At 39.1% G+C, this 16,962-nt stretch overlaps 1 protein-coding gene across 2 annotated transcripts in view; it reads left to right on the top strand.

Annotated features, from left to right (window-relative positions):
* Positions 1-788: 788 nt before the first annotated feature.
* The window catches only part of elp1 (elongator acetyltransferase complex subunit 1), a 97,944-nt gene continuing 81,770 nt past the window's right edge, over positions 789-16,962 (top strand). The window contains exons 1-4 of one of the 2 annotated variants that reach the window (XM_063049014.1): positions 789-843; positions 2,056-2,213; positions 4,943-5,095; positions 7,483-7,564. In XM_063049014.1, coding sequence (XP_062905084.1) covers positions 2,064-2,213; positions 4,943-5,095; positions 7,483-7,564 — 385 coding nt within the window. In that variant the 5' untranslated portion in view covers positions 789-843; positions 2,056-2,063. Of the gene's footprint in view, positions 844-1,698; positions 1,838-2,055; positions 2,214-4,942; positions 5,096-7,482; positions 7,565-16,962 lie in introns of those variants that run through there. The other variant, XM_063049015.1, reaches the window with a different exon arrangement.

Raw genomic sequence — 16,962 nt, 5'->3', positions numbered from 1 at the left:
GTAACCCTGGATAGGGGCCCAAACCGGCTACTGTCAGCCGGAGCCAACTGAGCCCAGGACTCATGTAAGGCAGGGTCATCATGCCCTGTAGTAGAGACATATGGAGCCACTACCCACTACCCTTAGGTATAGGTAAGCCTAGTAATTTCTAAGGTAGGGACATGTTCGGCACAACTTTGTGGGCCGAAGGGCCTGTATTGTGCTGTAGGTTTTCTATGTTTTTTAAGGTGAAGACTGTCAAATATTTGACTATATAGAAGTCAAGAGGTATGAGGACAGAACAACAAAGTGTTGTTGATTGGGTAGACTCAGCTGTGAACCACCACCAGTTTCATCCTGCTGTTATAATTCTCTTGAATGGAACTCCTAGTCTATAAAGATGAACTCTTGATCTCCCAATCCACCTAGTAATTGCTCTTGCACTTTACTTGCTTACCTACACAGAATTCCCTCTGCAATTCTCTCTGTTACTATTTTCCCTTGGTTCTACCCCCATGTTCGGCATGGACTAGAAGGGCCGAAGGACCTGTTTCTGTGCTGTGCTGTACTTTACTATGACTATGTATTGCTGTATGGATGGCATGACGTGCAAAACCTTTTCACAGAATATCAGAATAGGTGACAATATTAAACCAATTATCAAACAACGATCCTCAAGCAACCGCGGCCCCACCTGCGTTGGCTTCCTAGACCGGGTCAGCGCCTACAGCGGACAGGGACTGACTGCCCGAGAGGAATGAGGCGCCGGGTCCTCCGGGCGCCAGGGGGCGCCGGACGGCCGCTCAGCGGTCAGAGGTCACGCCGATTCACGTGTGGCTGAGGGCCGGTGGCCGATCGGACGAGGTGTGCGTAGATGGCTGTTGTTGGCAGCGGGAGGACGGGAGGGATGGGATGGCTGAGGGGAGAGCTGTCGATCGGTTGTCTTTGCATGTCGGTGCCGTCTGGTTTGTGGGCCTGGAACCGTGTGCGGTGGGTGGACAGCAGACCTCCGGTCCTGGATCTCCTCCTCTGGCCCTGGATGCCACTTCGCCCCCCACCAACGGCCCTGGTTCTTCCCCTCCCTTCCGGCCGTGGATCTCCTCCACTGTCCCCCTCTCCCCGCTTTCTAGCCCTAAAAACCCCCCTTCTGTAGTTCCATCCACACAGCTCTACTCGTCCTCCGTATAACTATTTGTGTTCCTCTATCCAGTCAGCCTGCTTCTGCAACACTGGCTGTCCTTGTCGCGGTTCTGTTCCTCCAAGTACCAAAGCGCGGTTCCAGTCATTTGAGCCCCCCCCCCTCCCCAATATAATCATCCTCCTCCCTCTCCGGCAACAAGCCGCATCAGCATCATTCCATCATTCCCTGATACCCAGGCCAACCTGGGGACAGTTCGTTCAGGGAAGTTGGTGGAGCAGTTTAAAATTGTGCTGCTGATTTAGGGCAGGAGTTATAGAAGCAGCACCAAGTCATCTTGCACAAACTTAAGCTCTTGAATCGGCCTATATGTTTCATTTCACTCTCATCTGCCCAAGGTGTTGCCTTCCGTGTCCCTAATATTGCTGGAGTCCCTTTAAAAGTTTCAGCAGACAAGTTGGTTATCAAGTGGCCCATTACATCAGTGAGATATAAGACCACACCTGCAGCAAGAAGGAGGCTCCTCTTCCTTAACATGTTTTATCTACCAAGTATATATTCCTTTTGACAAGCACGAGCCCATGAATTGGATGTGGCAAGATCCTAAACTACACGGTCCATGAGAGTTGAGTCAGATTCATTGGGAAATTCTCATTCAGAAATTGGATAAATACTTGAAGAGGAAGTTTGCTGTGCTGTGGGGAAATGGGATACGCTTTGGTCAGTTTTTCTTAAGAGACAGAAAACACGCAATTCTGTGCTTCAGAATTCTTTAAAGAAAATTTAGTTAAAGTTGGCCATTTATTCTATAATGCCTGTGCTGCCTCTTTAATAGTTGTGCTGCTTGCTTAGATATGATTCTGGTTTGTTTGCTCACTGGATAGTGATTGCATTGATCAATTAACATTTTCCCTGTTTGTTTTGTGATGCCTTCATAGCATCTGCTATGCGTAATCTGAAATTACTGCAAAGCCTGCACTGCAGCAAATGGCAGGGCTTGGGAATTCCTCAGTGTCTGACCATTCGTACGGATACAGGAATAGTGCTGGTGGGATCGAACTTGGGAATCACAGAACTTGACCCACACACAGAACAGGTATAAATTAGTTTTAATGCTTATAGATTCTAGTTCAGCAATTCGCTCCCTTTTAGTACCCATTCTTAACAGAAAAAATGCATTTAGGATGCTGTATTGATGGTGATAACTGTTTCTCAGATCCAGACATACCTTCAATAGGTACAAGTTAATGAACTGATGTTAATTTAGTTATTTATAAGTCCAGCAAGTTAATGATAAGCAATGTTAACAATAATAAGGAAATCTAAAACCTGCTTTGTATGGTCTTGCATTTATAAACTGCATTTCATAATCTCAAGCTTTTTAAACCATGATTATGGCTGAACTATGGTCACTGTTGTAACATGGGTAACACAATAACCGGCTTCCATAGTAATTGCTCCCAAACAGCTGCAAGATATAGAACCAGACTGTCTGTTTTCCAGTGATGTTTACATGATAAATTTTTGTCACAATGAGTCATTCTTTGAAGTGTACACTAATCTTTAACACTGGTCTGAGAGGGTGTTAATTAGTTTAATGTTTCGCCTAAAATATTAGTTCCAACAATGCAACATCCATTGGTACAGAATTGGATTAAATGTTAAGGTTTGAAATGGGAGTCAAAACCACCCCCCCCCCCAAGTTAAGGTGTTACTTCTGAACCAGATCTGAATGAACTTAGAAGGTGTTTTCTTATTATTGGACACATCCAAAAAAAGATCATTGTCTCAGCTATGGTTCAATGGTTGTACTCTTACATGAATCAATGAATTTCAGGTTCCAGTCCTATTTTAGAGCCTTACTGACCATCTCTCCCACAATCTCGGTTGATAATCTAATACTAAAGTATTGGAGGTGCCACATTCATGTGAAATTTAATTTTAATGAGATATTTTTCCTGCTTTCCTAACCTAGCTTAGTTTTTGCTAAATATGGAGTTTCCAATAAAAAAGAAATAAACTGCATTATGATTTCTTAGCACTACTTTGAAGAAGTTCTCCCTGATGTCTTGAGAATATTTATCCCTCATTAGCACTGTGGAAAAAAAACTTCTAGCAGTTATCACGTTGCTTATTGTGGAATCTTGATCTGTACTTATTGATTATGATGTTTCCAATAGTACAGTTTTTAAGTACAGTGGATTCTGGTTAATTGGCCTATCAGTTAATTGAGGCAGCTGCTTATTTGGGCCAAATCTTAAAGAACAAAAATGAAATGAGAAAATAGCCAGGATTCCCTTCATATTTGGGACTCTTTGCCACTCAATTAGGGCAGGAGAGTGTTGCCAAACAGTTTCTAAGTAACATCAGACACGTGAACTTTGTGGTCAATTAGACACTGCACCGTGCTTGGAGTGAACAGTGTTTAAATAGCATCAGTTGCATGTGTTTGTGTTAAAAATGAGTGATTTTTGTCACTGATATAGGGCAAGAAATAAGCAGCAAAACAAGTCAGAACTGTTTTGCTCACTGCAGTTTCAAGCATTCAGGCTTGGCGATGCCAGAAATGACTGCGATTGAAAATGAAATTATTTCACTACTTCAACAAGTTCAGAACTATGAAGAATGTGCAATTATCAACAGTCATCTTGAATGTTACAGTGAAAGTGAAGATTTGAAGGATGAAATCATCAAATGGATTGTTTGAGGCTGCCTCATGAAGCAGGCATGAGATGCCAGCTCTAGGTGTCTGTTGATTTTGTTTAGTTACAGCCAATCAAATGCACATGGCAGCACAATTGCTTCATTGATGATTATTAGGAAGTATTACACAGTTTTATGGTACTGTAGTAGTATTGATAGGGTTCTAATTTATTCTGTATTTTGTTTAAATACATAACTTGTTACTCAGTTTGCCTTTTTTAAATGCCTTTTTAACTATTTCCATGACATTCTCTAATTGGGACAGCTGCTTAATTCGGCCAAAATGTACTAGTCCCCATGTGTCCCAACTAATGGGAATCCACTGTATTTATAAAGTGTAATATGAGCAAAAAAAAGGCACGTGGAGTTTAAATTGGCCAAATGTGAGATGTACGTTGGGAGATCAGACGTGATGGGATAGTACATTGTTAATGGCAAGACCGTCAACATTGTTGATTCTTAGAGGGATCTTAGGGTCCAAGTCCATAGCTCCCTGAAAGTGGCTGCACAAATTGATACAGTTGTAAAGAAAATGTATGACATGCTTCTCGTTATTACTCAAGGTACTGAGTTCAAGAATCTGTAAGTTAATTTTGCAACTTTAAAAAAACTCTAGTTCAACCTCATCTGGAATATAGCATTCAATTATTGTTGCTACATTTATTGAAAGGAAGCAGAGAGAGAGCAGAAGAGGTTTATCAAGATGCTGCCTGAATTCGTTCAAAGTAAATTTATTATCTAAGTACAACTCTGAGACTCATTTTCTTGCAGGCATACTCAGTAAGTCCAAGAATCATACGATAGTTAATGAAAGACTATTACACGTGCTGGCAGGTATACTCTAGAAAATAAATATTAGTATTTCTCGCTTCTGGAACTATAGGGGTTTCTCTGCTGTGGCACGGAGCTTCATATTCTTCTGATTTATTTTATATTAAATCATACATAGCACTACCTTTTGATAAATAAGGACTCCTGCAAAAGAGGAACATCTGCTGCCCTCCTAGTGTCCAATTTATAGATTTCAGTGCATGGTGTTTGGCTCTCAGTAACTGAACCATTTTAATCCAGTTTGTCTTTGATAAGGTTATTCACAGATTGTTGTATGATGTTCTTTTCCAGGTGGTCAATAAGGTGTCTTTGGTTGAAGAAGCATATCTCCCTGAAGATGGCTCTGGGTGTGTTGTTGGTATTGAGGATCTGCCAGATCAGGAATTGGTGTGTGTTGCCACTGCATCTGGAGATGTTATACTTTATAATTCAAGCACAAATCAGGTAAAACATGAAGTATGATATTTTTGTTTTAAGTGGAGGGAGTAGTAGTTTTCCCTTGGCATGTACTGTACTTACTAAATGCACTTTTTGCATGCACTCAGAAATCTCATTCTCATTAGTTGATTACATCCTCTGAGGTATTGTAATTGGGGGCAAAAACTGCTTCCTCAGCAGGAAACAGCTAACACAGGATACAGGTTTCCCCCGCCATCTGAAGGCAGAGTGTTCCTATGAAATGGTTCGTAAGCCGAAATGTTGTAAAGCGAAGAAGCAATTACTATTTATTTATATGGGAAATTTTTGTGAGCGTTCGCAGACCCAAAAGTAACCTACCAAATCATGCCAAATAACACATAAAACCTAAAATAACAGTAACATATAGTAAAAGCAGGAATGATATGATAAATACACAGCCTATATAAAGTAGAAATACTTTTCCACAATCATTACTGCACTGTTCTCCATAGCGAAAATCTCACGCAAGCGCCGTCGGCAGAAAATCTTACGCCAGCACTGTTGGCAAAATCACGGCGCAATCGCTCTCCAGTAACCTTTAAGCTATGAAGCTGCCAAATCATACCAAATAACACGTAAAAATACACAGCCGATATAAAGTAGAAATAATGTATGTACAGTGTAGTTTTACTTACTGGAATTGGAACAGCGCCGAGCACACTGATGATGGTGTGTTAGACTGAGTCGTCGCAGGTTGAGGCAGTGTAGTGGCCCCCACCCTCCGGGCCGCCAACCGATACCGATCCGCGAAGCATGTAAGGGTGCAGCGGTAGCCGGGAGGCATACAGCACATCTTTAGGAAAAAAGCCGAAACAAACATGCTAATTAATTAGGTGCTGCCTGGCACGTAATTGTCGGCCCAGATCAGTGCCGACTTCCAATCACGTCATCCCTGATCTGGGCCGACAATTACGTGTCGGGCGGCACCTAATTAATTAGCATGTCTATTTCGGCTTTTTTTTAAAGATGTGCTGTGTGCCTCCCAGCTACCGCTGCATTCTCTGCGAATCGGTATCTGTCTGTGGCCTGGGGGTTGGGGTGGTGGGACACTGGGGTGTCATCTTGTCATCGTCTGTTTCCATTAGGGCAGGCAGGTCATCTTCTATCTCTGCCCGCCTCGATGTCAAAGGTCAAAGTTTGTCATCTGCTGCGGCTGATGTGGAAGGCTTGCTTGACTGCTGAGCCTCGCGCATTTTTCTATCACACAGTTCTTTGTAAGGATTCAAACCATCTTGCAAATATCCCCTAAACCTACGTACCCTTTCAAAATTAAAGTCATACTTTATCATTGCAGCGAAAATCTCATGCAGTTGCTTCATGTTCATTTCGCTACTGCATTGGGTTTCGATTGTTATCCTTTTTTCTTCCAATTGCATCAGCTCTTCATCTATCAGATCTTGGTCATGGGATGCCAAAACCTCTTCAACATCATGTTCGTCAGCTTCCACAAGCCAAACTCACTTTGTCCTTACTTCATTCACCACGATCGAAACAGTTAATTATGTCTAGTTTTACGCTAAGTGTAAAACACTTACGAGCTCTTTTAGGCTTTTCCGATACCATAGAACTTATCTTGCAAACGAACGACTGCTCACAGGCATGTGTTAAAGCAATGCCGTCGAGATTGCAGTTCCGAATCTGGGAAGAGCGGCTGCTCGGGGCGCGCGCTGCCTTTTATCGTGCGCTGCTTTTTTTCGTAACAGTGAAAACACCTTCTGAAAGTGAAAACAGGGTACTAATGTAGGTCTTTCGTAACAGGTTTCGTAAAGCGAACGTTTGAAAAGCAGGGGACACCTTTAATGCCTTGCATTTTATACGCGTTTTCAATGTACAACTTGCTTCAACCAAGCAGTACCAGACAAAATTTGACACTGAACCAAAGTAAAATTAGTAAGGGAGCATTAGAATGGTTAATGGTTTTAAATAGTACCCCAGAGGAGGAGGAAAGAATGAAAAGAACTGTTGAGTGAAATAGATTTCATTTTAAGGAGTGGATGTTGCATCTGCTATTAGTGGATGAAAATGTAAGATGCTTGCGAAGCCAGAATTAGCAGATGTAAACATACCAGAGGATAATAGTTTGAGGAGATTAGAAACATGAGAACAGGCAAGTGGGTATATAGTGTGGGTGTATTCTAAGATGAGAGTAGCACACAAAATGATAATGGAAGTCTGTGAACTTCAGGAAATTGGAAGAGAATAACAAGCTTTGAGCTCATAAAGAGTCCAGTAACAAGAAGTTAGCTTGTGATGCTCCTGATTTTGGATTAGTGTGGATCTTAAAGAGGAGAAACATAAGGAATACAGATGTGGCTTGCATGTATTAACAAAACTGTTTTTCCTTAATTTTGAGTTTCTGTAAATTTTTCTAGCTGGAATGCGTTGGCAGTGTCGACAGCGGACTAAGTGGGATGAGCTGGAGTCCAGACCAGGAATTGGTTGTACTTACCACACGTACGTGCAGGTCAATTTTTTAAAAATTTAACATTTAATAAAGAGCAGGCAATCTCACTGACTATCCTGCTAGGTCAATATATGTGTCTTGTGTTTCTGTGATATCATACTGGAGGAACATTGTATCATTTCTTAATGCATGCATTACTAAGTGACAATAAAAGAGGACTGCGTGTCCCCATAATCTAATCTAATCTATTATGTCTTCAAAAGCCTGTTTGTAGAACCTAAGCAATGCAATAACTTTGTAGAATATAGCAAAATTTTCTATTAAACAACAAGAGATAATTAAGCAAAATTTGATTTTCAATTATGTTTTCTATTAGGACATGTGTCCCAAAGCTTAGTCAAAGCAATAGTTTTTAGCAGTGATGGTAGAGTACTGAGAATTAGAAATGAGTGAGAGGCCACCATTGGAACAGTATGGGCATCTTAGACATTGCAAGGCTGTGAAAGGAATGTGACAGGATCAAAGTCAGTCAAATTTATTGTTTAAGTGCACAAGTATATGTATGCAAAGGGTCAAAGAAAACTACTTGCAGCAGCTTTACAGGCACATGGCATCATATATGCATCTTTCATAAACAACATATAAATTTATCATCAGTTTTCACCAGAAAACACAATTGGAACAAAAAAGCATTAGGGTATAATGGTCATAGTGTTGCTAAACTATAGCAATTAGCAATATGTTAATTTGTTTAAACATTGAATTGTTGAAGGGAATTGTTCTTAAACTTGATGGTATGGGACTTCAGGCATCTGTACTTCCAGCCACGTGCCGTGGGAATTATGCAGTGAACACACAGACACAAAAGGCTTCACCTGTCCTGATTTAGTGGCATGGAGTAGTGGCAAAGTTTGGAGATTTTAATTTCTCAAAGAAGATGCATAAATGATAGAATATACCAATTCATTTGTTTTCTTTTATGAGTTGTTTTGGTAGTTAACAATCCTTATTAAAAAAACAACGCTATATTGGATAAGCTAATGAAATTAAGGACGGGAACCAGAACCCAGTGGCCAATGTTCAACAGTTTTAATGGAAGTGGTTGCAGTGATTATAGGCACATAATGCTATTACAGTGCCAGCAACCCATGTTTGATTCCACCACTTTCTATAAGGAGTCTGTATGTTCTGTCCGTGACCACGTGTTTCCTCCAAGGGCTCCAGCTTCCTTCAACGTTCCAAAGACATATGGCTTTGTAGGTTAGTTGGTCACCTGAGTGTAATTGAGCAACATGGTTTGTTCACCCAGAAGACCCTGTTACAGAGTTGTATCTATAAAAAAAAACATAATTGGTTGTAGTTTTCAGAGCTCACCAAATTGCAGGAAAGTTCCAATAGATTGGAAAATGACAAGCATGAAACCCTTATTCAAGACGGGGGAGTAAAAAGGTGGGAAGCTGCAGGCAGTTATCTTAACATCTCCACAACTTCCACCATCTTCAACGGGATCCCTCCCCACTCATCTCCTTCCTGGCACTTGCCCTGGAGGTGGGACAAGTGCTACACCTGCTGGTTCACTTCCTCCCTCACCTCCATTCGCTCTGTCTGCAACAAGCAGTATTTCCTGGAGGTCAATTATTTTAATTCCTTTCCCCATTCCTGTTCTGACCTGTTAGTCCATGGCCTCCTGTTCTGCCGTGATGATGACATTCTTAGGTTGGAGGAGCAACACCTTATATTCCAAACGAGAAAATCTGCAGATGCTAGAAATCCAAGCAACACATATAAAACGCTGGAGGAACTCAGCACGTCAGGCAGCATCTATGGAAAAGAGTACAGTTGATGTTTTGGACTGAGACCCTTCATTAGAAACTCGTACTCCATCTGGGTAGCCTCTAGCCCGATGTCATGAACACTGATTTCTCTAACTTCCGTTAATTTCCATTCCTTCTCCCCTGTTCCCTCTTCCATTCTCCATTCTAGCTTCCTTCTCACCTCTTCTCCTCACCTGTCAATCACCTCCCCCAATAACCCCTCCTTCCCTTTTCTCCCATGGTCCATTCTCCTATCAAATTACTTCTTCAGCCCTTTACCTCTTCCACCTATTACCTCCCCGCTTCCCACTTCAGTCCCCCACCCCACCCACCTACCTTTCTATTCACCTAGTTTCACCTATCACTCTCTTTGTTCTCCTTCCTCTCCCCCCCCCCACCATTTTACTATTCTGTCTTCTTCTCCCTTCCTTTCCAGTCCTGATAAAGGGTCTTAGCTCAAAACATCAGCTGTTTCTTCCTTTCCATAGGTGATGCCTGACCTACTGAGTTCCTCCAGCATTTTATATGTGTTATCTTAACATCTGTTGTTGAGAAAATGCTTGGTTCTACAATCAAAGAAGAAATAGCTAGTCATTGAGAAAAGCTCAATGCAAGCAAACCAAGTCTGTGGTTTTTTTGACAAAATTGATGAATGACTTTGAGGATATAACATGCAGAGTTATACAAGTCAGGTTATCATATAAAAGGCAGTCAGAATAAATTGAACAGTTTCAATCTGGAAGGACACTTGTCACAAGATCAGTCCTTGGCAGTCAGTTATTTTAATGACTTGGAGGAGGGGCCAGCATGCGAGGTATCTAAGTTTGTTGATGCCATTAAAAATAGATGGGAAAACTCTGATGAGAAGGTTTAGACTTTGCAACAGGATATAGGTAGGTCAGGTGTTTGAGGGAAAACATATTTAATGTTGGTAAAGGTCATGCAATGTACTCGGTAGAATCAAGGGGGAGACCATTTCTAAATGAAGGAACACTGCATCTAGGTGAAATGCTTTTTTTTTCATTTAAAAAAAAAACAAATTTGACCTGTAGATGCAACAAGTTATTAAAGTAAATGGCATATTTGTTTTTTCTTGGTAGTTAGAGTTTAAAAATCAAATATTTTTGCAGTTGAACAGAATGTTGGTGAAATCAAGCACCTGGGATGAGAGGATTGTCCTATCGCAAAAACCTAAAATATTACTATTGTTCCGTTTGGCATATAGAATAAAACATAGAATGATACAGCACAGTTCAGGCCCTTGTTCTGCTGATCTTTTAACCTACTCAAAGATCAGTGTAGCCCAGTGTTTCCCAAACTTTTTTTAGGATACTGGCCTCTTGGTTCCTAGATCACATCCCCAGCACCTCCTCTCTCTTTCCAGCAATTGGATAAAAACTATACAAATGTTTGATTTACAAGCACACTGAAAAAATAGGAATTGCAAATTCAATGACAAATTTGCAGTGACAAATAATTGCAAAAATTATTGAAATATATATAAAGTTACAAATAAATTAAATTTATTTTTTTATTTAATTACAGTAAAAACTACTTTCATGAACAACTTTAGACCATATGTACATTGGTTCATCTGTTATGTGTTGTGTTGTACGTTGTGGGCGATCATGGTCTTTCCATGACCATGATTGTTCTTGGCAATTTTTTCTATAGACGTGGTATGCCATTGCCTTCTTCTGGACAGGGTCTTTACTAGGTGGGTGACCCCAACCATTATCAGTACTTGTTAGAGATTGTCTCCTTGGCATCAGTGGTCACATAACCAGGACTTGTGATTATACACCAGCTGCTCATACAACCATCCACCACCTGCTCTCATGGCTTCACGTGACCCTGATCGGGAGTGGGCAGGGTAAGCATCTGCTACATCTTGCCCAAGGCCCTGATGGTGGAGTTTGTTATAGAAATGTCCGTTATAACCGACACTTGTACCCGGCTGGAACTCGAGAAGAGTTTATTCATTACTTCATTGCTTCTTCACCTTTCAATGAGATGAATGGGCTTGGTGCAGTGATATCAGCTTCTCAACATCAGGCTGAATGTCATTCAGGAGTCTCAGATCCCACATTCAGTAATTTACAGTCTGTTGCTTTGAAAGAAGTTGGGTGACTGAACTGAAACTGCAGTTCACTAAATACGTATGATGATGGAAAGGACATTTTGAACTTTTTCCACAGTGCAGAATAGCATTCAGAGGCTTCTTTCTGCAACCAGAAGTCTTGATGTGATTTTTTTTTTGAAACATTAGATTCAACTCGAAGTCATTTTGTAGCAAAATCAGTTCGTCCTTCATCCTTCCTGTTAATTTCTCATTATAAGTGTTCAGGAATGGATTTATTACCCAATCTGAGATTTGGAGTGAGAGAAGATCCTGAAATCACTCTTTACATTTCTTTTTGCAGCTCTTCCAGGTATTTCATCTAGTATTTTTTCTTTCTCTTCCAACTCAGGCTTGGAAATTGGAAAAGATCGAAACAGCCAATGTTGCACTTAAATAGGGTTAACTTGGACAGAAAAATACGGAGATGACTGATTTGATTTTGATAAAATTCACTTCATTTCCTTGCAATTGAAGATTTGTTTCATTAAACTTTGCAAATAATTCTGACAAAGAAGCAGTGTCATGCCTAATATTCTTGAGTTGACTACTAAATGAAGTATTTGAGTCTTCAAAGAATATGATCACAGTTTCTCGGGCAATTTCCTTTTAAGAGCCATCTGACTTCTGTGTGCAAAAGCAAGCATTCAAACTTCATCATTCTCAATACAAAACTCTTGAAAAAGCTGAGAATTGAGGATTGTGGAACTTGATTTTATTTACACTGTGATACAGTAATGATTTGTACAAAGATCATTTTGACTTATTGCAACAAGATGTTATCTGTGGATTACACAGTGAATGGTTAATATGTTAGGTACAGCTTTGTCAAGAAAGTATTAAACCCATATTGGCATCCTGTCATTAATAGTGCCCCATCTGTTGGTGAGTGGAATGTCCTTCTTTTTGAAAATCGCTCAACATCCTGAAATATTGACTTCCCCTCTGTACCTTTTTCTAGTCTCCCTGCAAATATCAACTCTTCAACTGTGCTTTTATCTTTTATGAAATGAATATAACCAAGAAGCAAAGATTTGTTGACTGGCAAAGTTGACTTATCCAACTTTAGAGCAAGTTCTGTTGTCCTAAGTATGTTGCACAGTGTGTCTTCCACATTCTCAAGATATTTCATTGATTTGTCTTTGAACAGAGTTGTAGCTGAGTGAAATCACTTTAATTATTTGGTGTAGTGAGTTGTGCAAAACTGTACTTAGAACTTCCCTTGCCACTGGCAGAATCAGTCCTTCTCCAATTGTATGGGGCTTTCCAGATTTGGCAATGAGCAATGAAGCATGCAAATTATCACTGTTTTGTGAAATGCTGACAAATATGCTTTGAAGTGTTTTCTGTTTCTGAAAGTTTTCATGAAGTGACTGAAAGTAAGCCTAATTCTTATTTGTCTTATCAGAGTGTATTCTCCTCAAATGTTCAAGGAGCTTGTATGGTTTTATTGCCTCATTTGCGGGGAAAAATTTCACACAACAGACATATTGGTTGCTTGGTGCTGATATAATTCCATATTTCAGATACTCCAGAGACTCCATTTTGCAGCGAATGGAGTGAGATGTGTTTTTCACCGTGACTCTACTTTTTATATCTTACATTCCACTGACAGATCCTTTTTAAGTTGAAGATTCACTATTTTTGTTGAAGGATTTATGATTTAACTACGATGGCAGGAAGTTGATCCGGTATTGAATTGAGAGACGGCAAGATCCTTCCCGAAACGGAACAATGGGAACAAACAAGGAAATCGGAGGAACTTTCTACTTTAGAAAGAATATTCTCTTCAATACAAGATAGGAAACTTGAATTTGGATTGCTTAATACTAAGATTGATAAACTGATGGATGCTGATGGAAAGCTTGAAAAATCCATCTTTACTGTTCAAGAATCTTTGAAGAATTTGGATTTTCAATTTCAGACGCTTGAACAGACTGCTCATCAAATTGAGAGGGAACAGAAGTCATTCAGGCAAACTATTAACGAGCAGGAATTGAAGATGTCATCTGTGGAAAAGAAACTTAATGAAGTTACTTTGGAATTATCAAGAACGAAGGAAAAAAACGATTGATTTAGATAGCAGAATGCGCAGGAGGAACTTGTGTATATTGGGCTTGCCTGAAAATACTGAAACCGGTGACCTGTTAAAGTTCTTTTCGGATATGCTGTATTCACTTTTTAATGAGATTCTTGAAGCGAACCCTGTACTCGATACAGCTTTTCGAATCCCACGATCTAAGCCCTCACCCGAGCTACGTCCACGACCACTGGTACTAACCCTGCATTATTTTACAACCAAAGAAGCTATACTCCGAGAGGCAAGAAAAAGGGGTAAGCTAATCTACAATTCAACAGAAATTCGTATAGTGGAGGATTTTGCCCCGGAAATCTTTGCCAAAAGACGGAAATACCGGGGACTGATGGCTGAATTATATAAAATGAAATGTCGTCCGTTGCTTCGTTATCTGGCACATTTGATAATTTTTCCGCCTGACTCTCAGCCACAAAAGATTAACTCTCCAGAAGAAGGTTGGGAATTTATCAAGGGGCTTAAGTCTATGTTGAATGCAACTTAAATAGACAATTCTGAGCTGGGAGATGTTCATAGATGCCTTGAGGAAAGTCTGTTCTACGTTTTATGGATGTCCGTACAGGATTTGGCTGATTTTATTTTATTTTATTATTTGTTAACAGTTAGTATATATCTATAGTTGCTTTGAAGAAAGTCTGTTTCATATTTGATGGATGTCCGCACAGGACCAGGTTGATTTAATTTTTTTTCTTGTTTGCCTTAATATAGCTCTGGGTTTGAGATTTTTTTGTGATTTGTAAGTTTTTTTTAAAAACTTCAGTTGTAATATATTATTTGCTTGGATTTATCCTTTTCTGAATACCTGATTAATATACTTTGGATGAATTTAAGACAGCCATCGCCAACTACTTTTTAACTATTGTTAGACATAACATTACAATATTTGAAATTTGTTCATTTCTTTTATTATGTCTACAATCGGTGGAGTAAACATATAACTTTGTTAATATAGCTGCAAAATGGAGATTGGGGTTAGGGTCATAAGTCAGCATGCGATCTTACTATTGGATCGCTTATCGGGCTTTGGGGAGAGGGGTGGGGCTATTAGAGTAGTTTTTTTCTCGTCTGGGCAGTTCTGAGAGGTTACATCTTGTATCAATCATGTCGTCACTTCTGGTCAAGTCAGTGCTTTTTTTTCTTTTGGATCTAGTTTGCGCTTGCGCAATAGCTTTCTTTATAAAATTTTTAATTAAATCTTAAACATGGATGTTAATAAAATTAATATAATTTCTTGGAATTTGAATGGCATGAATCATCCTATTAAGCGCAAAAAGATTTTTAAGAAATTAAAAACACTTCATGCGGATGTTATTTTCACGCAAGAAACTCGTATAGAGACAGGATGAAAGTCGCTTTTTTAAATTCTGGAAGGGACCTTTATATCATTCTTTATCAATAAATAAATCTAGAGGAGTATCTTTTTAACTCTTTAAAATCCCTTTTGTACATTTTAATACTGATTTGATTGGAAGATATTTAATCGTCACTGGTTTGCTATGTGGTCAAAAGGTGGATTTGGTGTGTGTTTACGCACCCAATTCAAACAGTCCTGAATTTTTTAAGAAACTTATTTTCCGCGCTCTCAAATCTACATGAATGTAAGTTGGTTATGGGTGGTGACTTCAACTGTTGTCTCAACCCGTCGATTGACAGGTCATCAACCAATCCATTGCTTCCTAATAAAGCGGCGACTTGTGTTAATTCTTTTCTATTAGAATATGGCTTGGTCGATATTTGGAGATATAGGAAGCCTAATGAGAAAGATTTTTCTTTTTTTTTTCACATGTACATCATAAATATTCAAGAATTGATTATTTTTTTCTAGATACATGATTGTTGTATTCCGTTGCCGACTGTGCGTATGACGTCATTGCATTGTCGGACCACGCACCCATGAAATTAACTTTGAGGCTTTCTGATAATATTTTGAAAATGTCACAGTGGAGACTGAATCCCATATTGTTACAAGACCCAACTTTTGTTAGTTTTATCAAGGGGCAAATTTCTTTATTTTTTGAACTTAATACAACAGAAGGTATGTCAAATTTGGTTATATGGGATACGATGAAGTCTTAGGGACAGATAATTTCATATTCAGCAAGTTTAAGAAGAAAAACCATATTCAGCAAGTTTAAGAAGAAAAACCAAAGCGGAACTTTTAGTGATTACTAATAAAATTAAAGAGATAGATAAAGCGTATTCAGTAAGACCTAGTGAAGATCTACATAAGGAAAGGGTTGAACTCCAAACACAGCATGATCTGCTTTTGACCTTCCCCATTGAGCAGCAACTTTTAAAATCCAGAAGTCAATTTTATATACATGGTGATAAATCAGGTAAATTGCTGGCTGGTCAGCTGAAGGCAAATATGGTCAGAAGACAGATTTTGAAAATATGTAGACCAGATAGAACTGAAACATTAGACCCTCATGAAATTAATAAGATATTTGTGGATTTCTATTCTAATCTTTATAAATCTGAATTTTCTGATAATACTATCTTTATGAATAGATATTTGCAAAAATTAAATATACCTAAAATTTCTATTCACGATATTAACACATTAGATGCACCTATTAAACAAGAGGATATAGTTAGGGCTATATCCTCTATGCAACTAGGGAAAGCTCCGGGACCATATGGATATACAGTGGAATTTTATAAGACTTTTACTGAAATGCTTACATCACATCTATGTCAAACTTTCACTGATTCTATATCCTCTGGGAACCTCCTAAAAACTTTTTATGAGGCATCAATCTTATTGATCCGTAAAAAAGGGAAATATCTATCTGAATGTGCCTCCTATAGACCAATTTCTTTATTGAATGTGGACTTTAAAATTCTCTCTAAGATTCTGGCTAATAGGCTTGAGAATATTTTACCTACTGTTATTTCAAATGATCAAACTGGATTTATTAAAAGGTACTCACATTTTAATATTCGAAGATTGTTAAATATTGTTTATTCTCCCTCAGTTAAACAATCTGAATGTATTGTCTCTCTCGATGCAGAGAAAGCCTTTGATAGGGTGGAATGGCGCTATTTATTTCAGGTTTTGGAGAGATTTAATTTTGGTCCGGAATTTATCTCCTGGATCTATTTGATCTATCAAGCCCCAATGGCTGCGGTTATAACTAACAACCAAAAATCTCCTTATTTTAGGTTGTATAGAGGAACCCGTCAGGGTTGTCTTCTTAAGTTTATTATTTTTATTTGGCTTTAGAACCGCTTGCAATTGCTCTTAGGGATTCCAACTCTGTTTAGGGTATTAAGAGAGGGGATAAAGTACAAAAGGTTTCGTTGTATGCAGATGATATATTAGTTTACATTTCAGGCCCTAGGAAATCTATCCCTTCTATGTTATCCATATTTACTGAATTTAGTACTTTCTCTGCATGTAAGTTAACTTTACATAAA

Source organism: Mobula hypostoma, chromosome 5, assembly GCF_963921235.1.
Source record: "Mobula hypostoma chromosome 5, sMobHyp1.1, whole genome shotgun sequence".
Lineage (NCBI taxonomy): Eukaryota > Metazoa > Chordata > Chondrichthyes > Myliobatiformes > Myliobatidae > Mobula > Mobula hypostoma.
The sequence above is the reverse complement of the archived record's forward strand: the minus strand, read 5'-3'. Positions and strand labels throughout refer to the sequence as shown.